At 44.1% G+C, this 23,648-nt stretch overlaps 1 protein-coding gene across 3 annotated transcripts in view; it reads left to right on the top strand.

Annotated features, from left to right (window-relative positions):
• polr3a (polymerase (RNA) III (DNA directed) polypeptide A) overlaps positions 1-23,648 on the top strand; it is a 43,102-nt gene that overhangs the window by 2,727 nt on the left and 16,727 nt on the right. For all 3 annotated transcript variants that reach the window (XM_080789655.1, XM_080789656.1, XM_080789654.1), the window contains 18 exons: positions 1,026-1,197; positions 1,316-1,470; positions 2,237-2,476; positions 2,815-2,977; positions 3,863-3,999; positions 4,192-4,295; positions 4,707-4,848; positions 5,489-5,629; positions 6,074-6,143; positions 7,548-7,675; positions 7,819-7,957; positions 9,248-9,412; positions 12,032-12,204; positions 13,837-13,948; positions 15,065-15,183; positions 18,423-18,560; positions 21,583-21,753; positions 22,064-22,177. In XM_080789655.1, coding sequence (XP_080645781.1) covers positions 1,026-1,197; positions 1,316-1,470; positions 2,237-2,476; positions 2,815-2,977; positions 3,863-3,999; positions 4,192-4,295; positions 4,707-4,848; positions 5,489-5,629; positions 6,074-6,143; positions 7,548-7,675; positions 7,819-7,957; positions 9,248-9,412; positions 12,032-12,204; positions 13,837-13,948; positions 15,065-15,183; positions 18,423-18,560; positions 21,583-21,753; positions 22,064-22,177 — 2,583 coding nt within the window. The remainder of the gene's footprint in view (positions 1-1,025; positions 1,198-1,315; positions 1,471-2,236; positions 2,477-2,814; positions 2,978-3,862; positions 4,000-4,191; positions 4,296-4,706; positions 4,849-5,488; positions 5,630-6,073; positions 6,144-7,547; positions 7,676-7,818; positions 7,958-9,247; positions 9,413-12,031; positions 12,205-13,836; positions 13,949-15,064; positions 15,184-18,422; positions 18,561-21,582; positions 21,754-22,063; positions 22,178-23,648) is intronic.

Below are 23,648 nucleotides of genomic sequence, written 5' to 3'. Positions count from 1 at the left end.
CCACCATCACTTATATGGTGGCCCTCAGGTTAATATTAGAATACTGATATATTATTGATTTCAGCTGTTACAACTTACAATTCCAAACATGACCCGCTTTAATTACTTCAGTTTATATTAGTAGCTGAATGACTAGTATTAGAATTTCATTGTCTTTTTTTTTTTACGTCCAATGAATTTGCATTTACGTTCATAAAGTTAACATAAGTATAACTAAGTGCATTTGAAAATTGAAATCAAATTTTCAGGATTCCAATTTAAAAATACCAAAAAAAATATTCAGGATTTCAATTAAAAACATCTGATCTACAAGCTCAAAACGTGTCGCACTGTTTTGAGCTTGTAGATCGGCTATTTTTGCTACGAACATGCAACGTGGCCCCCCTGGAGTGAGTGTGGAAATATTGTGGCCCTCTCCATCATCAAAGTCGCCCACCCCTGACCTACTGTAACAACAGGGCTGTCACCATTACCGATGATGAACCATTTAATTGTGTTTTGGTCGTTGAACATTGGGCAACATATGAATAAATATTTAATTTCAGATTGCCTTTATGGCCTCTTAAATGAAAATTGCACAGGGCAGATAACTTAAATATTCGAAGAAATTACTGCCATATTATTTATTTATTTTAAACGGAGAAAATGTAAAATCGCGGAAATAGCTGATCTACAAACTTACGTGCCACAAAGTGACGTGTTGTAAGCTTGTAGACCTGCAATTTCAGCTTTTTAAAATTTCGAAAATGATGACGATAATTGTGATTAGACGATTATGTAATAATTGTGACAGCCCTACCTACAGTATGCTTTGTTGTTCATGTTGAATGTTTGAATTTGTTCCTATTATATTGTATGTATATGCCTAAGACTATATTTTTAAACGGCCTGGAAATTTGCAGATGTGTGCGTCCGTTTTTAAGTTCTAGACAATATTGACATCATGCATAACAGTAGTTATAATGAACCATTACTTGCAAATGCAACTATAATTCAAACCATGACCTCCCTGTTGTGTTCACTAGATGATCTGTAAGACATGTTCCCACATCATGCTGACAAAGCCTGAAAAACTAGCATTCATGGACATCTTGAAGAGGCCCAACCTGGCCTACCTCCAAAAGCGAGGCATGAAGAAAAAGATCTCCGACAAATGCCGCAAAAGGACAGTCTGTCTGAACTGCAACGCTTTCAATGGTAAACGACACGATGCATATTTTGGGGCATTTGAAAGATTTCACACCGACCGTCGTCTCCTGTCTTATGTGATTGCTCAAAATGTGGGAGTCATCTTCCCCTGTGATTGATCGTTTAGGACCGGTGAAAAAGTGTGGCTTGTTAAAGATCCTCCACGAGAAGTATAAAACCACCAAGAAGGTGGTGGATGCGTTCGTGTCGGAGTTCATCCAGTCGTTTGACTTCGCCATAGAGCACAACAAGGAAGTGGAAGGTTTGCTCGGCAAGGCACAGGTAAACTAATGTGCATTTGTACACTCACATTTCAGACATTTCATTTATTTCTACAGTCAAACGGTAAACTGTCGACTTCTAATAGGAGGAACAAGTTTGTTCATATTTTAGGCATTAGACTCCTTACATTGTATGTTCTCAGAGTCTTGCAAGGCACGTAATAATTAAATCTACTTTAAATTGAGCCCTATGGGACCGTGCACACTAATCCTGGTGCTGGGTGTGACGAGGGCAACCGGGCCAGTGTTAAAAGTAGATTTTCAATGTTCAATGTCGTCCCATCTCCCAGAAGAACCTGATCCTCTCATGGTTCTAAACATGTTGTCGTCCCATCCCCCAGGAGAACCTGAACCCTCTCATAGTGCTGAACATGTTCAATGTCGTCCCATCTCCCAGGAGAACCTGAACCCTCTCATAGTGCTGAACATGTTGTCGTCCCATCTCCCAGGGGAACCTGAACCCTCTCATAGTGCTGAACATGTTGTCGTCCCATCCCCCAGGAGAACCTGAACCCTCTCATAGTGCTGAACATGTTGTCGTCCCATCCCCCAGGAGAACCTGAACCCTCTCATAGTGCTGAACATGTTGTCGTCCCATCCTCCAGGAGAACCTGAACCCTCATAGTGCTGAACATGTTGTCGTCCCATCCCCCAGGAGAACCTGAACCCTCTCATAGTGCTGAACATGTTCAATGTCGTCCCATCCCCCAGGAGAACCTGAACCCTCTCATAGTGCTGAACATGTTCAATGTCGTCCCATCCCCCAGGAGAACCTGAACCCTCTCATAGTGCTGAACATGTTCCGGAGGATTCCCGCCGAGGACGTCCCGCTGCTGCTGATGAATCCGGAGGCGGGGAAGCCGGCCGACATGATCCTGACGCGCCTGCTGGTCCCGCCCCTCTGCATCCGGCCCTCGGTCATCAGCGACCTCAAGTCTGGCACCAACGAGGACGACCTCACCATGAAGCTCACCGAGATCATCTTCCTCAACGACGTCATCAAGAAGGTCTGATGATCATGGAGACTTTTTTATATATTCTTTTTTAATTTCAGAAAAGAGGTGGTTTTCTAATGCTGTTTGGTGCTCACACACACACACACACACACACACACACACACACACACACACACACAGTTCATGGGCAACACCCTGACTATGAATGCCTAATCCTAAGCAGGACAAATGTTATCACAGCGTCCACTTTTGGCCCTAGTACACACATGCACACAACGCACACACACACACACACACACACACACACACACACACACACACACACACACACACACGTGAAAATACACATTCTCATACTAAAACCCAACTCTGCCTGTATCATCACCCAGCACCGTATGACGGGGGCAAAGACCCAGATGATCATGGAGGACTGGGACTTCCTGCAGCTGCAGTGTGCTCTCTACATCAACAGCGAACTCTCGGGAATCCCTCTCAACATGGCCCCCAAGAAATGGACCCGCGGCTTCGTCCAGAGGCTGAAGGGAAAACAAGGTATGGACCCGGGATTTTGTCCAGAGTCGGTAGACTGAAAGATGAGCCGTTTTGACCGGAAAATCTACCGATAATTCCCAGTAGGTTACTTATTACGCCGATCTTACCTAGCCGATCGGACCTACTGCATGTAGTCTGGAGCCTACTGGCTGCGATTGGCGTTGATGACACGTTAACCGATCCTATCGGTCTACTGGACATGCTGGGAGCCTACTGAAAATGACAAGCCTCCTCATACCCTCACCTAAACATAACCGCAAGCATGTCGCAGCGCGGTCCCAATATTAACGTATGATCGCCAACCTTTTTCGTTTTCCGGGTTTTCGTTTGATCAATCGGCAGAACATTCCCATACTCGTTGAAATTGAAAACAATCATACTGATCAAGTGATCACTGCGGTCTTGTCGATTGATAACAGTCGAAACGGGTGGAAAGATGGAGTGCCATGATTTTTGCACTTTTTCTTGTGGAGTTGACATTACTCTAATAGACCCTGAAAGGTGTGGTTATAATATTAAAATATGTCTTCCCTGTGTATTTTTGGTTTCTTCCTGAAAGCTGAAAGCCTTTGCGTCAAAAGGCCCAACCGAAAGTACAGCGTTTAAGTGGCATAATGAAATCCTCCCCTAACTCCTCCCCCATTATCAAACAGCTGTGGGCAGTGATAAAGGGTTAATAAAAGAAGGAGCTATATAATAATAATCTCTCAAGAACAGATTCCGAGCTGCGCTACTGGATCTGTCCGCAGGGGCTTTCAGAACGTGTATACGTTGTTGTAGGGCTGTGGGTGGAACCAAACAGTTTGCAGATGGGTTCCCAGATTGACATCATAAGGATTATAGTTTGACATATTATGGACAATTCTATTTTGTCTCAATTTGCAGGGCGATTCAGAGGGAACCTCTCGGGAAAGAGAGTGGACTTCTCCGGGAGAACGGTGATTTCCCCAGACCCTAACCTGAGAATCGACGAGGTGGCCGTGCCTATACATGTCGCCAAAATCCTGACCTATCCAGAGAAAGTACGTATCTTGTTGTCACGCTGAACACACTAAATAAATGCAATCTAAATCTGTGGGTGCTGTTCTACCGTTCTGCATATCCAGGTGTTGAAAACACCGCCCTCTGGTGGTCATCCGGTATTCATAGAACCTTAGTTATATGCATAACTCTCGATTTCACATTCTGATAGATTCTATGTTTAAACTTTCTAGGTAAATAAAGCCAATCTGGAAATGCTGAGGAAACTGGTCCGTACTGGCCCTGACGTCCACCCTGGAGCCAACTTCATCCAGCAGCGCTCCACACAAATGAAACGGTGAGCCTTTGATAGAATGAAGCATTGCTCAATTTAGTTTTTCACACAGGCATTGACCAGCACACGCATTGTGGTGGTGGGTGCGTGGGTGAGTTACAGATGGCCATGTCCTGTGACAGTGTCACTCGCGCGTCAAAGCCAAGGACAATGTTACAATAGCCTACATGTCATAAAACACAATTCATAAAAAAACAAAAACATCCCCTCGATTAACTGGCTCACGACGGGTCACGCGCGGGTCATTCCACATCCCTACAGCCCTTAACAATTCCCTCCCAAACAATAATGTGATCTATACATCGCATTACCCACACTGTACCTACTTTGGTGTTCATATATTAGAACGGGTAACCAAATTTCCCACCCCACAACCCTGGCTGCTGGACTACATCGACTTGTCTTTGTTATTAGGTTTCTGAAATACGGCAACCGCGAGAAGATGGCCCAGGAGCTGAGGTTTGGCGACGTGGTCGAGCGACACATGATCGACGGAGACATCGTGCTGTTCAACCGACAGCCGTCCCTGCACAAACTCAGCATCATGGCCCACATCGTAAGTCTCTACACAAACTCAGCATCATGGCCCACATCGTAAGTCTCTACACAAACTCAGCATCATGGCCCACATCGTAAGTCTCTACACAAACTCAGCATCATGGCCCACATCGTAAGCTCTTCCCTCTGTGTTTGTTTTAGAGCAGTGCTTCTCAAACAAGGACCCCCAATATTTGTCTGTGGACCCCATCTCAAAAGTATTTTGTGCCAACATCAACATTGGTGTGTCCCAAACCCCACAGGCCAGAGTGAACTGTTCGTTATCGGTGTGTCCCAAACCCCACAGGCCAGAGTGAACTGTTCATTATCGCTGTGTCCCAAACCCCACAGGCCAGAGTGAACTGTTCGTTATCGGTGTGTCCCAAACCCCACAGGCCAGAGTGAACTGTTCGTTATCGCTGTGTCCCAAACCCCACAGGCCAGAGTGAACTGTTCATTATCGCTGTGTCCCAAACCCCACAGGCCAGAGTGAACTGTTCGTTATCGCTGTGTCCCAAACCCCACAGGCCAGAGTGAACTGTTCATTATCGCTGTGTCCCAAACCCCACAGGCCAGAGTGAACTGTTCGTTATCGCTGTGTCCCAAACCCCACAGGCCAGAGTGAACTGTTCGTTATCGCTGTGTCCCAAACCCCACAGGCCGTAGTGAAGCCTCACAGGACGTTCCGTTTCAACGAGTGCGTGTGCACGCCGTACAACGCCGACTTTGACGGTGACGAGATGAACCTCCACCTGCCGCAGACGGAGGAGGCCAAGGCAGAGGCCCTGGTGCTGATGGGGGTGAGTTATGTATTGTTGTATAACATATTCTGAGTTTGTAGATGCACTATTTTTATATGATTCATACTGTTGTACAACAATGTATTAAGTAGTTAATATTACTAATCGATATTACTAATCGATTTAGTCAATTAGAAAAGGTATATGAAAAAACACATGCTTCTAAATCATTCAATCAATCACAAAAAGCACTTAACCCATTTTGGGCGGGAACGCCTTTTGGTGTTCTGCTATTGAAAAATAGCAGATCTACAAGCCCATAGTGCGCCACCGAGTGGCGTGCTACGAGCTTGTAGGTCTGCTATTTAAAAAAAATCGAAGAACCACTGACATAGAAACGTAGCTTTTTCAAAAAACTGTCATTTTCAGGAAATGATCAACAGTTGCAGCCCTGCTACTAGGCACAGCCAGACGTTCTGATATTCTTCAACCTTTCCTCCCCAGACTAAAGCCAACCTTGTGACTCCAAGAAACGGCGAGCCTCTTATTGCTGCCATTCAGGACTTCTTGACAGGTAGGCATTATGTGGCAATCAGTGCTTCGCTGTTCATCTACTGGCTTATTACTGTACCGGTACATGGCTCCCCACTGAGCTTACATTGTGTGCTTTGAAAGTGCAAAGTGATTTTGTTTCACCCCCTCCTCATCTCGACTGAGTGGCAAACCGTTGAGCAGTCAGCATGGTGCATTGGAGTTAGCATCGGAAATCACTCAACGGTCCTGCATACCGACTGTTTCTCAAGTGCACATAACGATAGGACGTAACTTTTTTCGCCTCTGCTCTTCGCCCGTTCACACTTGTAAAGGAGACTTTATTCTTAATGTGGTATTTACGAGTTAAATACATTAAAAAAAAAAGTAGTATAAAAAAAGTAGTCATAACATGCCTCCGGTGGATTCTTAATACTATAACACTTTGCAGATAGAATGAGGATAATTCAAGCTTTCTGTACAGCTGCAATGTTGGTGAGTTGAATGTCGTTTCATCCAATCAGATAGGACTTTTCTTTTCGATGTACTGTATGAGCTGTCAATGCCAGAAAGTTTTTTTTTTTCTTTGCGTCTCAGTAGGCGTTCCGGCATAACTTCCGGGTACAATGATGTCACGCGCATAGCCTCCAGTCTAGTCTATACTATGGGATATTAAAGCAATAAGCCACAAGAGGTCTCAGGTTACCAGGTATTTTATAATGGCTGAGAGGCGTAGTGAGACACGACACTTTCAGCCATTATAAGCTGCAGGGACCTCGAGTGGCTTATTGCTGTGCTTGCGGTGCTTGGACTCCCGCACGGCCAGTGTCTGTAAGGCAATCAAGTGCTCCCCTTCCCCAGTTCAGCTACAGAGCTGCGGGATCAATGTAACAGCTGGTTATGATATGAAGTGATTGCAGGTGTGAGATTTACCATGGCAACCAGCCAATCGGAATCAAGTATTGGGACCGTTTTAGAAACTAAAATACTCAATGGACTTCACCTTCACTTGTATTTATTTTGAACCCATTAACATCTGCTAAATGCCTACATTGTAAATGGAGGCACATTCTACAAATGCCTTCTGAATCAGTAATTTCAAGATAAAAAAGAAAAATAGAATGGTGTACAAGCTCACAGCATGGCACAGAAGTGGCACACTGTGAGCAATTTTTAAATTGCAGACGCTAAAATACAAAGTTTAATAAGATTGATTAACATTAATTTAAAAGACGAATGATTCATTGATGGTTGACTGAAAGCATTTGTTCTCTGTTCTTTGCCTGAAGAGGGAGCACTTGGGCCTCATATGCTGTCTGTTGGTGCCAATCTGTTGACCCTGATAGACACCTTCTTTATAATATACTGTCTGTTGTCATCCTCCTGTAGGAGCCTATCTGTAATAATAATATAATATAATATACTGTCTGTTGTCATCCTCCTCTAGGAGCATATCTACTGACGCTGAAAGACACCTTCTTCGACCGGTCTAAAGCCTGTCAGTTAATAGCGTCCATCCTGGTGGGCATGGACGAGAAGGTCAAGGTCGCTATGCCTCACCCCTCAATACTGAAGGTACCTGAGTCTAGATCACTCTCCCCCAAATTTGACCGAGCACATTTTCACTTGTGATTGAGTACCATTTGAACTGGCGTAGTGCGATGGAGTCCTTGGTCGTCCACTATGTTGCTGACTACATTAACATGTTATTGTTGCAGCCCATGGCTCTGTGGACAGGCAAGCAGATCTTCAGCCTCATCCTCAAGCCCAGTAAGGCGTGTCCGGTCAAGGCCAACCTTCGCACCAAGGGCAAGCAGTACTGTGGCCACGGAGAAGACCTCTGCTACAACGACTCATGTGAGTTCCATTCAGTACTCTGTTCAGTTCAGTACTCTGTTCAGTTCAGTACTCTGTTCAGTTCAGTACTCTGTTCAGTTCAGTACTGTGACAGCGGAGAAGACCTCTGCTACAACGACTCATGTGAGTTCCGTTCAGTACTCTGTTCAGTTCAGTACTGTGACAGCGGAGAAGACCTCTGCTACAACGACTCATGTGAGTTCCGTTCAGTACTCTGTTCAGTTCAGTACTCTGTTCAGTTCAGTACTGTGGCAGCGGAGAAGACCTCTGCTACAACGACTCATGTGAGTTCCGTTCAGTACTCTGTTCAGTTCAGTACTGTGACAGCGGAGAAGACCTCTGCTACAACGACTCATGTGAGTTCCGTTCAGTACTCTGTTCAGTTCAGTACTCTGTTCAGTTCAGTACTCTGTTCAGTTCAGTACTGTGACAGCGGAGAAGACCTCTGCTACAACGACTCATGTGAGTTCCGTTCAGTACTCTGTTCAGTTCAGTACTGTGACAGCGGAGAAGACCTCTGCTACAACGACTCATGTGAGTTCCGTTCAGTACTCTGTTCAGTTCAGTACTCTGTTCAGTTCAGTACTGTGACAGCGGAGAAGACCTCTGCTACAACGACTCATGTGAGTTCCGTTCAGTACTCTGTTCAGTTCAGTACTCTGTTCAGTTCAGTACTGTGGCAGCGGAGAAGACCTCTGCTACAACGACTCATGTGAGTTCCGTTCTGTACTCTGTTCAGTTCAGTACTCTGTTCAGTTCAGTACTGTGGCAGCGGAGAAGACCTCTGCTACAACGACTCATGTGAGTTCCGTTCTGTACTCTGTTCAGTTCAGTACTCTGTTCAGTTCAGTACTGTGGCAGCGGAGAAGACCTCTGCTACAACGACTCATGTGAGTTCAGTACTCTGTTCAGTTCAGTACTCTGTTCAGTTCAGTACTCTGTTCAGTTCAGTACTGTGGCAGCGGAGAAGACCTCTGCTACAACGACTTCCTCGGTTGTGCGCAGGTGAAAATGTACCCTAAAATTATCCAATGGAAAGTCCTATTTTCTACTTTGCCATATGATACAGCAGTATAGCCCGGCTTTTAGTTTCCCCCAAAACGTTTTTTTTCCCGTCTCAAATGAACGGGCACATGAAAAGCACAGTTTTGGTAGGTCAAGGCCCATTATTTATTCTGCATTTGAACCAGGGAGCACCATTTGATGAGATTTTAGCCTTGCAGACCCAAACCCCCCGAAGCACAGTTTCTAACCTGAGACACTGTTTGATGTGTCGCTATCTATCCACAGTCGTAGTGATCCAGAACAGTGAGCTGATGTGTGGGACCTTGGACAAGGGCACGCTGGGCTCCGGCTCCAAGAAGAACATCTTCTACATCCTCCTGAGAGACTGGGGACAGCTGGAGGCCGCCAACGCCATGTCCCGCCTGGCCCGTCTGGCCCCCTGCTACCTCTGTAAGGTCCCTAAAAACTAGTGTTGTCTATAGCCGAGCTGGCCCCCTGCTACCTCTGTAAGGTCCCTAAAAACTAGTGTTGTCTATAGCCGGGCTGGCCCCCTGCTACCTCTGTAAGGTCCCTAAAAACTAGTGTTGTCTATAGCCAGGCTGGCCCCCTGCTACCTCTGTAAGGTCCCTAAAAACTAGTGTTGTCTATAGCCGGGCTGGCCCCCTGCTACCTCTGTAAGGTCCCTAAAAACTAGTGTTGTCTATAGCCGGGCTGGCCCCCTGCTACCTCTGTAAGGTCCCTGCAAAGCACCACATGTGTTCATTCAAACGTGTATTTATTGCCCTCATTTGCAGTGTCGTCGAGATACAACATTTTCTCATCAATAATGAAACGGAAACAAAAAACAAAAACACAACGGCAACCTTTCCCTATCATATGATATAATACATGTTTCAAACACCTGTGCGTAGGTCTGCAATCAAATATTTAAAATTACTGTATGTTATGGGAGAACCAGACCTTCAATTTAACCCATTCCAAGCCATCCATGAGATATCTCGTGGAAAGCTATTATTACATTACATAATTATTGCATTAATATAATATATAAAATCTATTTTTTTTTACATTATTTTCCTGTGACTGGACCCCATCTCACTCCCATGGTAGACGTTGTCGGTGCACGCGCCCATGCACGTGGTTATGTATTAGTGTTTGTTGTGCTCAGAATGGGATAAAGTAGCAGTAAAACTAAAGGCTGTTTTCACCAACTCTGTGATTACATTGGGGACCTTATGTGTGAGCTAGTCACTGGAGGATTCCAACCCTGTGGATGTGGAGTCGTATAGACGAATCCACAGAGCGCTGCACTGTAGGTTTCATTATAATTATTGCTAGAGTTGTACCGATGCTGGTATCTCGTACGTATCGGGAGCCGATACCACCCTAAAGTACTCGGAACCGGCCCCGAATACTCTGACCCGAGTACCAAAACATCCAATTGACGCTATAGGCTGAACGAATGCAACAGGAGCAAGTCTGACCCAACACTGTAGCAAGTCGCCAAAAACAGACGATCCACAAGCATGAATGACAACTGACGAGTGTAAATCGGAGATCCATCTGCATCTATGAGAAAAAAGGGGTAAATTATTCAACAAAAATAAAAATGTACTCCGGTACATCGTAGTATTATCGTTACTCTGTATCGGCGAGTACTAAAAATGAAGTACTTGTACTCGGTCTGACAGAAAAAAATCCCAAGATTGGGTAATAGGTATGGCGGGGGGTGAACTTCACCAAGGCTGACAAATGCCTTTTGCCCAGCAGCAAGTTTCAAGTCTCACAAACGGTAGTTCCACACTACCATGGGGGGGGCAAGCAAAGACCGATTTCCTATTTAATGGGCTCTCACTTTCCTCTCTCTCTCTCGCTCCCCCTCTGGGCGTCTAGACTGCAGAGCTCGACACTCGACAGTGATTGAACTCGCTGAACCCATCCATACCGCACCGATCCATAGCATTCATTCTGTGGTCCTTCCTGCTATCCTTGTCTTGACTACCTGTAATTAGAAGACATATTATTCATAGCCTCAACCTTCTATACTTCATTATTCTATTGCCCCAAAGCAAAGGATTTAATTAATCAAGAGAAGTGCACAGCGATATATCGGGTCTTTTTTTTTTTAATACTGTTTTTATTAGGCATTTTTTGAATGACAATTTCAGAATATTAGACAATGATAAGTAATTCAGTTAAATAAAAATGAAAAAAATAACAGGCAATGTTCCACATACAGTATAATAAAAAAGACATAAGTGTGATAAACATGAAAAAACAAAAAACAGTTAAACAATGACAAGTGTGAACAGACAAACAAAACAGACAACAGGACAGACACTCTTGCTCTCAAACTTCCAACATGTTGTTGTAAATTAAGTAAGTTACAGACATTCTTTTTTAAATAAGAAAAAATTAAAATAAAGAAAAAACACTCCTTTTCTTTCTTTACAATTTTCTATTGTGCTATCTATTGTGTAGGAGGGGTTAGCGTGCACCTATTGAAATATTCTATATCGGGTCTTTTTTAAGGCCATTTTATGAAACGACACCAGAATTGCAATTATTTGCCCAAGCTTTCATCCTGAATGGTTCTGAGGACGGTGACGCTAAGGACGGTTCTGTCGGAACTTCAGTGGACTGACCCGAGTCGTCACATTTACAGTTAGAGACCCGAGACCAGATTCTACAGAATGTCTTCTAAATCAGGACCGTTTTGTGAAAAACCTGTTTCTACATCAGTGGTTCTCAAACTATTTCATGTCAAGGATAGAGGACCCCCAGAATTATATCTATTTTGCCTCCGCCCGCCGACCTCCATCTCAAAACATGTTGTTCCAGGGACCGCCCCAGAAGCAAAGACATGAGTTAAAAGCGTTCGCTATAAGCTTGTATATCTGCAATTTTTCAACGGCTAAAGTTTAAAATATCGGTTAAAAGTGGTAAAAATGCTAAGGTGACACAGATGCATTCCAGCCGGTATTAGCGGGCAAACCCTGATTTCTACCAAATCCTGGCTATAATGTGTCGGGTGTCGTTTTTGGTCCCACTCTCTCTCTCTCTTTGCAGCCAACCGTGGTTTCTCCATCGGCATCGGCGACGTGACGCCCGGCCAGGGCCTGCTGAAGGCCAAGCAGGACCTCCTGGACGCAGGATACCAGAAGTGTGACGAGTACATCGATGCTCTGAAGACCGGCAAGCTGCAGCAGCAGCCAGGCTGCACCGCAGAGGAGACGCTGGAGGTCAGGCAACCACACACACACAGTTATTTGTCATAGTTATCTGCCCTTTGCATTTTTGATTAACCCATTCTGACCTGAGATCAGATTCTAAAAAAATATTTTTTAGACAGATCTACAAGCTACGAGCTTGTAGGTCTGCTATTTTTGAAAAATCAATGAACGTTTTTAACTCAAATCTTTGCTCAGGCCTAAATGGGTTAAGAAATCACTCTTAACTGGCCACGTATGTAGAAGCCAAGGTTGAGTCTTAACTGGCCACATATGTAGAAGACAAGGTTGAGTCTTAACTGGCCACGTATGTAGAAGCCAAGGCTGAGTCTTAACTGGCCACGTATGTAGAAGACAAGGTTGAGTCTTAACTGGCCACATATGTAGAAGCCAAGGTTGAGTCTTAACTGGCCACGTATGTAGAAGACAAGGTTCAGTCTTAATTGGCCACGTATGTAGAAGCCAAGGTTGAGTCTTAACTGGCCACATATGTAGAAGCCAAGGTTGAGTCTTAACTGGCCACGTATGTAGAAGACAAGGTTGAGTCTTAACTGGCCACATATGTAGAAGCCAAGGTTGAGTCTTAACTGGCCACGTATGTAGAAGACAAGGTTCAGTCTTAATTGGCCACGTATGTAGAAGCCAAGGCTGAGGTATGCCGTTCTATCGTACTGTATGCCCCCTCTCTGAAGTGCATACAGTAGCATCACAAATAACATTGTGACAAATTCTTGTCTGAACATTTATTTACGCAGTGTAGTTATTTATGTAAACTATTTACTACTTTTCTTCAGGGAACCATCATTGTATGCCTGGCTGCAACCCCTGCATTCATCATCATTGTTTACCTTTTATTGAATGGATCAATGTCCATGAGCACAGTGAATAGATTACACGAGGCTTCACAAACGTGCAAACATTTAATTATCTTTAATTGACTCATTTCTGGTTCTTAATAAAAAGACATTCACAGGGAGAATAATAATATATATTATACAACAGGCCCCCGCGGGAGAGTTTCTGCAGCATCGCAGGCGTGCATTATAATACACGACGAAGAACACTATATATAGGTAGTATAGGTAGGACCGCTTCTAATCCTAACCAGGACAAAACTTATGTCATCACGGCGTCCACTTTTGGCCCTTACAAGTATATAGTAATACGAGTACAAGTGCACGCACGCACAGGCAGAATAAATACAGTATACGGTAAACTACAATTCATGCCGCCCACGTTGAACGTGCTAAAATGATCACACACTCCTATGTCCTATCACACCAATTACTAACTGTACCACGCAACGCACTCACACACGCACGCATGCATGCACGCAACGCAAGCACGTGCACACACACACACACACACACACACACACACACACACACACACACACACACACACACACACACACACAGTTATCCCATCTCATCATCAGGGCCCTTTGTTCCCCCACTTGGTTGATGTCCTCTCATTACTGCTTTGTCATCAGCTGTGACCCACAGCTAGAACAGTACCGCATGAGAGCACTTCTTCTGTGGGATCACGCCCGTGTGTGTGTGTGTGTGTGTGTGTGTGTGTGTGTGTGTGTGTGTGTGTGTGTGTGTGCGTGTGCGTGTGCGTGTGCACGTGCGTCCAACACAGGCTCTCATCCTGAAAGAGCTGTCAGTCATCAGAGATCACGCCGGCAGCGCGTGCCTCCGGGAATTGGACAAGAGCAACAGCCCGCTGATCATGGCTCTTTGTGGCTCCAAAGGTAAAGCCACAGGACACAATGTGAACACGGCGGTAATGAGGTCCCCGGCAGGCCACGTGACTCCATGATCCCCTCCTAGTCCTCAGTGGTCCTTCACCATGACAACACTCAGCCCAGACAAAACACTGTGCAGCTAATACAGTGACCTTTAACGCTGGGCCGGCCGTAGCTCACAGCAAACACGCGCTCCAGGGGTGCGACGGACGGTTAATGGGGCTAATGGATTATGGAAATGATCAATATAAAACGATTGTGTAGCTTAAAGTGGCACTGTGGGGTTTTTTTTTTTTTTTGTACCAATACAAATTAATTTTGTCTAATCTGAATTGGTAGAATATGTTAATGCGGGATGACTTCGTCTCCACGCTCTCCTGTTGAGATGTTTAGATAGTGTCAAAGAAACGTCATGTCTCATCAAGACTCGAGACACGCATTTTGACCTGATGGTCAAGATTCAATTCCCCCACCCTGAGCAAGCAGGCAGGCTCACTTGGCTCAATGGTAAAAATGCACTTGCACAAGAAACCGGGTTCAAATCCGGGGCAGAAGAGTAAAGTGACCTAGTGCAGCTTTAAGTTCAGGGTTAGGAGCCACTCTGAGAACCATTGTGTTCAGCAGTTGGACGTGGGGAAATCACAAGGGCTTCCAGGGACCACAGGTTGGCAGGTTTGCTTTTATAAGTTAGAACATAATGAAATAAAATCGGTATCGGCCTGATCATGAAAAAAAATGATCAGTGATCGGGATCAGCCCACAAAAAACGTGACCGGAGCACCTCTTGTTCAGAAGCATCTTCCATAAAACCCTAATAGTCTGGGTGGATATTTCATATAAAAGCAAAGGTTTCAGTCTCAGTCTGTGATTTCTTCACCTGGTCGACATTACTAAAACATCATCATTTTACATTTTGTGCTAATTGTTTTGGAATCGGCGACACTGTGTGTGTGGGGGGCAGGGCTCCTTTCACATTGTTTCACAAATCAGACATGGTCATATGACAGATTTTATTTTGCTTTAGTCCCTGCATTCTTCTTGTAATAACACTGTAATTATTGTAATAACACTGTATCTCTCCTCTCTGAATCCCTACTCCGTCCACATCTCACACACACACAGGCTCTTTCATCAACATCTCCCAGATGATTGCCTGTGTGGGTCAACAGGCCATCAGTGGCTCTCGAGTGCCTGACGGCTTTGAGAATCGCTCCCTGCCTCACTTCGACAAGCACTCCAAAGTAAGACGCTATTCATCTCCATTATGAATCCATAATGTACTCTGTATGATGCTGGAACACGTGTTGATTATTATTATGTAATACATACCGTCACTGTCGGGAAGAAACCTCCTATCTCCATATTCTTAACTTTTTGTGTTTTTTCGTAAATCAACGCCCTACTTGATCATAATACTACAGCAGTGGTTTTCAGCCCTTTTCATATCATGGTCCATTGTTTTATCTGCATTTGAGACACGGACAACCATTTGATAACATTTAGCCTTTTTGTTATTTTGTTGTCTTTGAATAAGATGTGCGCAATTTCATGCTGTATTGATGTGGCAGGCTACCATAGGAGAGATAACGGGAAAACATTGATAAAAATTACAATTCTTCTATATATTCTATAATTGTGTAGACTTCTTGTAAATTAACAGATTTTTACCAATAGTGTAACTCTTGAGAGAATAAAATGACAAATTTGGACACATGAGGTTTCCACCCATAGAGTATTAAAAGGATAGAGACTGAACTGGCGCGAAGCTCCGCCCCCTCCGCTATTCATGTCAGTGGAAGTTGCTCAGTGGCGTTTTGAAGCACCCGGAAGGCTGCCGGAAGGACCGTCTATTTCCGAATTTTTTCACTGATGAAATGCAATGAAGTGCAGCTGGGCTTTAACATTGAGCGCTCGGTTGCACGGGGTTTCCTCTTCAAGAATCCACGGGTCCGCCTGCAGTCCTTCCTCTTACCACTAGGGCCCAGCGCTTCAACATTGGAGTGCCTAGCTGGCCCCTTGTTTCCACCTGACAGAGACCACAATGTGCTCTTCTTCACGTGGCTTTTCCATCTAAAATTAACAAAGAAATTCCAAGAAGCTGCTTATTATCAAAGGCAATCTCCTCCCTGAAAGCTTACCTCTTGTGCCAGCACATTTAATCACATCCCTAGAATCCTTAGTCTACTCTGGGGGCAAACATTCGTAGAAAATGGATACTAATAGCTCTCAACTAGAGCCTGACCCACGGCATATCTTTCTTCCTGGTGGCGCTGTAATAGGCCAATGTGAAAAGGGTGCCATTTCTTCTTACGCCTTGGATGGCGAATGGATGATTTGTGGCATTTTGTTCCAAAAATGTGTTTTGCAAATTAACAGGCCAATGTGCAAATGGTGGGATATTTTCCTTCGCCTAGTAGGAAAGTCTGTGAAAGATTGCATGCTGTGTTCATGATTTGAGGCATTTTGTTCAAAATGGGCCAATCCTGCAATCTTTGAAAGCCAATGTTAGCCAATTAGGATGGAATATGAAATATCGGACAGATCCGTCTTGAACACATGACTATAGAGATAGTGTGTAACGATTTGCGGGATTTTTGGACAGATTCTGGAGGAGTAATATAAAAAAAAAGTTTTTCAACTTGACGACACACGGACACATGGACGGAGTGCAAAACATACTCTCTCCCCATGCCTTCGGCCTGGTGGAGACAATGATTGCATTTCATCCTCCCATCTTCCTCAAGCTGTGGGAGTAGTGAGAGTAGCTAATGTATGTACAGTATCTACCTAGAGCAGTGGTCCGGGGACCACCTGTGGTCCTTGAGGGGGTTCCAGGTGGTCTCCAGCGAAATGATGGACAGTTGGTAACCAAATGGACCCTTATAGATCTTTAACTCTTGAGAGCGTAAAATGCGTGAAACGCTCTCTTGAGAGCGTAAAATGAAACCAAATGGACCCTTACGGGTCCAATCCATTTGGTTTAATTTCTATAGGTATGAATCCTCCACGATGCGTCCAAATGGACCCCATTTCACGCTCTCAAGAGTTAAATTATTGTAAAACACACCTGCATTACTTAATTTACAAGACGTCTACACAATTAGGGAATGTATAAGAATTGTTATTTTGATCAACGTTTGCCTGTTATCTCTGCTATGGTACCCACATCAATACAGCATGGCAATGTGGAGGCTAAATCTCACCAAAGGCTAAATCTCATCAAATGCCAAATAAGTAATAATGGGCCTTAATATGAAACGGGTTGAAAACCACTAACCTAGACAGACGCCGCCTGTTGCCTAGTGCCTAATCAGACGGAGCGCTACGATTACGTGTGAGCACATCTGAGAGGAACATTATCCTGGCGTGTGCTGGAAAGAATAGAGTAGACTCTAATAATAATGACTGACGTTCCTCCTTGGCGATCTTCCTCAGAGACTGGCATACATGGATATATGTAATTCATGAAATAAACATGTCATCCAGGCCGCTTCACTCATTATGGATATGAAGAATCAACTGACTGAGAGAAAACCCTATTGTCACTGCTACTGAATTAGTTACATTTTCGCTAGAAACAAGACTGTGTCATTATGAGTGACTGACTGTCGCAAACGATACAGAGACACCTCTCTGACAATAACACTGAAACAGCTTGTTTATTTTTGGACCACAATGCTTCTATGAAACGATTTAAAGATGATCCCATGTCGGGGTCGACATTTTGGAAACTAAATAAGTAGTTTTGGAAACTACTTATTCTACAAAATAATCTAAATCAGTGGTTCTCAAAAAATAGCCTACCGGTATTTTTGAACAGGCAACGGAAACATCGAAAATGACTTTGTCTTTTTTTAGCCGATCCACATGCACCTAATGGACCCTGATGGTCTGGATAATTTGCATAAAAGCAAAAGTTTTAAAGGTGACTCAATCTAATAATTATAATTATGTTAATGATGCTAAAATAATGTTAATTATTTAGTAAAGGGAACTTTGCCATAAACTTTTTTCAGTCGTGAGATTAGATTTTTGCTTTAATCCATGTGAAAGGCCAACACTCCCCAGAGCTAATATTATGTGATTGTGTATTTAGTGTTGCTCTTTAATCAGACATGTCTTTGTCTGGCTAGATGATGGATGATTTGTGGCATTTTGTTCCAAAAATGTGTTTTGCAAAATAACAGGCCAATGTGCAAATGGTGGGATATTTTCCTTCGCCTAGTAGGAAAGTCTGTGAAAGATTGCATGCTGTGTTCATGATTTGAGGCATTTTGTTCAAAATGGGCCAATCCTGCAATCTTTGAAAGAGCTAATATTATGTGATTGTGTATTTAGTGTTGCTCTTTAATCAGACATTTCTTTGTCTGGCTAGATTTTTATAACGTCAATTTACATATTTGTTGTGCTGTGGCATAGCAGGGAACCCACTTAACATCAACTAACCCCTTCTTTTTTCCTTTTCTTTTTCCTTTTACAGCTGCCTGCTGCCAAAGGCTTTGTGGCGGACAGCTTCTATTCTGGCCTGACACCCACCGAGTTCTTCTTCCATACCATGGCTGGCCGTGAGGGTCTTGTGGACACAGCCGTTAAGACCGCAGAGACCGGATACATGCAGGTGAATGCTGGAGACATTTTTTTTGTGTGCTTTAATGCACTGCTCACCTTCGAAAACACCGTCAGGTCGGGGCAACCTTTTTTTTGTATTTAACCAGCAAAAACCACATTGAGACTGAAGTCTCTTTTACAAGTGTGACCTCAAAGTCAAAGTCATACGATTGGTCACACACGTTACCGCAGTGAAATTTGTTCTCCGCATTTCACCCATCTCTTGGAGCAGTGAGCTGCAGCTGTGCCGCGCTCGGGGAATCATTTAATTAGTAGATTTGACCCCCCCAATCCAACCCTTTGATGCTGAGTGTCAAGCAGGGAGGCATAGTACTAACCACGAAACATTAAATATCAATAAAATCAAAATAAACGTAATTAACATTCAGTTTCTGTTGTGCGACGGGCAGATGCAGCCACCCCACCTACCCGGAAATGTAGTCTCTGGGTTGTTTGACTCGATTCTAACGCTTATTTTGTTACTCTTTGGGTATATTTGTACATTTCCACTTTCAGTCGATGCTTCATATCCATATGAGTGAAAAGGCAGGGATGATCGGTTTATTTTTCAAACACAGTTCTTATATGAGGCGATCTAAAATCCCCCTATGGAGATTACAATGCAAATAAAAAGTACACAAACCTGTGGAATGACGCCCTCTACTGACAGTGACATCAGGACTTCGGTGCTCTATTGGGTCCCATTTTTACAGTCTTTGGTATGACCCGGCCGGGGATCGAACCCCAGACCTCCCAGTTTCAGGGCGGACACTCTAACCACAAGGCCACTGTCTGGTGGCCAAGAGAAGAGGCAAAGAATGTTTAAAAACGAAACAGGCAGGCAGTGAAGCACATCACACTACAAAAACATACCTACAAGAAACAAAGTACAAGGTATGAAGTGCATATGATTTAGCAGCATTTTTATAGGGCAATAGAGTTACTAAAGTAACTTGTGCATAAAGTGCATTATTGCTTTTAAGTAAGGAAGGAAGATAAGTAAGTAAGGAAGAGATAAAATGATAATGAGCTCTGTAATGCAATACAGCTGCATTACGTATTCCACACTCTACTAACAATTTCCTTATAATGGGGCACTTTCAAAGAGAGTGTTCCCCATGTGAATTCCACATGCATGAGTCAATCTATATAGATAATAGATATTATAATGGGGCTGACTTCTGCCTACCCTGGACGCGATACCTATACATTTTAAGGTATAAGGAACTTTCAAAGAGAGTGTGAATTCCACATGCATGAGTCAATCTATATCGATATAGATTGACTAGTGACCCCAGCCACCTTCACAGGCTCGCTCCCTTTCACCTCTACAACTATCTGCCTCTCAGTCTTCCTATCAGAGATGCAGTGGGAGGGATGTTTTTTTTTCCTTCTTTTATCGGGGCAAAGTACACCACGGTGGAGTAATATCTCCCGAGACAGGCGGCTTGCAAAGCTGAAATCTATCACTGTGCAAACAATCATGGACTGTCCTCCCACCTATCTGCCTGTGTCAGGGGGGATCTCATGGGGATGGAGGTGGTGTGTTCTTTCAGATATCTCTCCTGGTTGGAGATTGGTTGCAGATATTATAGCTTCCTGTTTTTCCTCTTTGTGACTTACTGTAGGAGGGAATAGGCCCACTGCAGGTGACTTGAATGCTTTATATTGCAATGTTGAGTACAGGGCTACAGGCCTACCAAAGAGGGCCTGCATTATTGGTATTGATGGTAACGGTATCTGTTATCATGAGCCTGATTGAGGCAACATTTATGTGGATGGACTTTGAAGAGAATACATTTTATTTTTAAATTATGCTTTTCATGGTTTATTTTTATTTTTTTAAAGCCCGGCACCCCCCCCCCCCCCCCGTTAACTATCGTTTAATTGTGAAGCGGGATTACGTTCTAATCTCCACAACCCGGCTGTGCCAGAACGTGAAAATCTGTCTTCAAATAAATAAATATATATTTTTTGGTTTTTACTCACATGTTAGACAGCCTCCACTCGGATCCGACCTGCACGCTTATTTGTTCTTTTTCTGCTCCAAATGAGACAATCTGCCATCTTTAGGATCTTATAAAACGTTTTCACGTCAAGGACCCCCAAATTGACACTCATTAGCCCGCGGACCCCCATTAGAAACTATATGCCAAGGAACCCCCGTAAGAGAATATTTGTACAGCTCTGTCAGTGATTTTCACCGATTTTCATTTCAAGGACCCCCAGGGACCCCAATGTATATTGTAAAATCAAAGTTAATTTAACTCAGAGTTACAGAGCCATAAGCGTCCATGATTAGTCACCTTTACAACGAGGTATAGATTGTAAGGATCGGACATTCCTGGAATGAGAAACACAGCTAAACGTGTGTGTAGCGCCTCCAAAACATTTGCCATTTTGACAAATGGTTGGTGTTCAACCCTTGCTTTGAGTTGCTTAGTGGATTGGATGATTGCACTCTCCAACAGTAAAAAGAAAACGACACATATATGTACAGCACGCTCAAGCAGATCCCACAAGTTTTCAATTGTGTTGAGGTCTGGACTCACAGCATTCTGGAGGTACTGAGTCTGTGATAATCCTGGCTCTGTGGGGCGAACGTTGTTATCCTGGAGGATGGCGTTAGGTCCCATGGAGATTCTGAATCTCCAGAATCTCATCCTGATATCTCACTGCATTTAGATTGCCTTCAATGATGACATTCTGTCGTGCCTGTCTTGCCTGCGTGAGAAGGATACTGCCCCATACCAAGTGTTGTGGCTGCGTATGGATCTTCCACATGCTACCTACCAAGTGTAAAATGAATAAAGTGTAAAAATAGCCAATATGTGTTGTTATTGTCCTCATTGCTGTGGGAGAGTGCAATCATCCAATCCACTAAGCAACTCAAACTCCGGGCAAACGCCGATTCTTAAAGTGAACGCGTATGGTGGCACCTGGAACTGGGATTTATGCTAACAGCTAGCCGCAATAAATTAGTTAATGACCCCTGCTAATGTCCTGTGTGTGTGTGTGCTGTAATGAAACAGAGGCGTCTGGTGAAGTCCCTGGAGGACCTGTGCTCCCAGTACGACCTGACGGTACGCAGCTCCACCGGCGACATCATCCAGTTCATCTACGGCGGCGACGGCCTCGACCCTGCCGACATGGAGGGCAAGGACGAACCGCTGGAGTTCAAGAGAGTGCTGGACAACATCCGGGTAAGGGCCGTGGCGCCGCCATTACTACCACATCTTTATGTCTGACCATTAGCGGGTTAACTGCGGACCATTTACGGCCGTCTTTTATAGGCTGGACTGCCTAAAGCATAAAGTTGCCTTTGAAGTTTGAACAGCCACTGAGTTGCTGTCAGCGGTATGTCGTTGTCACTCTTTACTTTCAAACAAGCCAAAATGAGCGTCAGTCCCAGAGGTTTCCCCACTATTTAATAATATTTAACCTATAAAGTACAGTTATTAATGGCTACTCCTGCTTCATAGGGAATTGACCCAATGGTGTCTTTGTGTGCAGGCAGTCTTCCCGTGTCAACAGGAGCCTGCACTCAGTAGGAACGAGCTGGTCCTCACTGCGGACTCCATCATGAAGAGAGCGGACTTCCTGTGCTGCCGAGACAGCTTCCTGGAGGTAATTAAGACTAATTAATGCCAATTAAGTCCTCCCACCCTGTTGTTGTCACTGCTGTTTTACCCTACTGCCAGTGAGGAGACCCCACCGGGAGGAGGACGCAGCGCCTCCCGCCCCCTCCCCCGTAAGGAGTACATGCAGTGACAAATATATGCTGACTGCCAAAGTGTACTATTATTTAACAGTATTATTATAACCATGAATGTCAATGAGAGAACTCTGTGGAAGCTCTCATGTTCTTTGCGGTACGTGACCTCTACCAAATAATAACAAGGATAATTACCATTAGAAGCTTATTTTGTTTCCAAAACCCGCTCACGTCCTCTGTTCCACAACTAGACTAACCTGCTACAACTGGGAAAGGAAAAAAGTGCCGTTTTAGATTTTTGAATAGCAGATGTACAACTTTGCGGAGCTGCTATTTTTGAACGTTTTTGAGAACTACCGGTACTGATCTGCAATTTAATGCCACTTTTACACATGCACGCACGCACTAGATGATGCAACAACTTCAAGCTTTAGAACGCACAGTAGGAGAGCTCGTCTTATGTCTATTCATTATTTCATGTACGTATGCCAGTTATGGCTCTGAGGAAGATCGCAATGTCCAGACGTCAGTCATTATCATCCGAGTCTACTCTACTCTAACAACATATTTTCAGATGGGAGGCAGAGGCATATACATATAATCTTTGGGGGTCCTTGACATGAAATATTGAGCACCACTGATACAGAAACATGAGGTATTTCAGAAAACTGTCAGGATTTTGAAGACATTTTTTTAATTTCGACGTTAGGCTTAAATGGGTTAAGAGATGAATGTATCATTACAGAAGCGGAGCACAAGTCTCTGCCAGGCCAGGTTGGTAATTGGATTTGTTTGCAAGAATTGCCCTCCTGGTGGCGCTATAAAAGGCTGATTTGGGGTAGAGGTTCTTCTATGGCCTCTAGTAGTCCGGCAGTCAACAGGCTTGGTGTATAGTCTATTTTATTGGCCTAAAATATTGTCTATCTATCTAATAATTTAGCGATCGCTGTCTGTCTGTCTGTCTGTCTGTCTGTCCGTCCACTTCCGGGTCACCAGTGAAATGCATGTTGGGACCACTTCCGGGTCACCAGTGAAATGCATGTTGGGACGGACACAGATTAATACTGGGACACACTTTTCCGCGTAACAGACCCACACGGGGAAACAACACCCCCCCCCCCCTATCAGTAATGTGATCTATTACGTTGCATTACCCACACTGAACATCATTTGCTGTTCATATATTCAGAACGGGTAAGGACTAGTATACATACATTCATGAATGTATGTATATACACTATATAAGTACCAGATTTCCCGCTCCACACCCCCGGCTGCCGGACTATAGGGAGTGTGCATGCAAAGTTTTACATCGATTAGGTCAGCGGTGCTGGAGATTAGCTCCACACAGGCGGACGGTCACATGCGCGGACAGGGGCCAAA

The sequence above is a fragment of the Protomyctophum bolini genome, assembly GCF_963924005.1.
Source record: "Protomyctophum bolini genome assembly, chromosome: 18".
In the NCBI taxonomy this organism is placed as follows: Eukaryota; Metazoa; Chordata; class Actinopteri; order Myctophiformes; family Myctophidae; genus Protomyctophum; species Protomyctophum bolini.
Note: the sequence above shows the minus strand (reverse complement) of the source record. Positions and strands in the feature narration are given on the sequence as shown.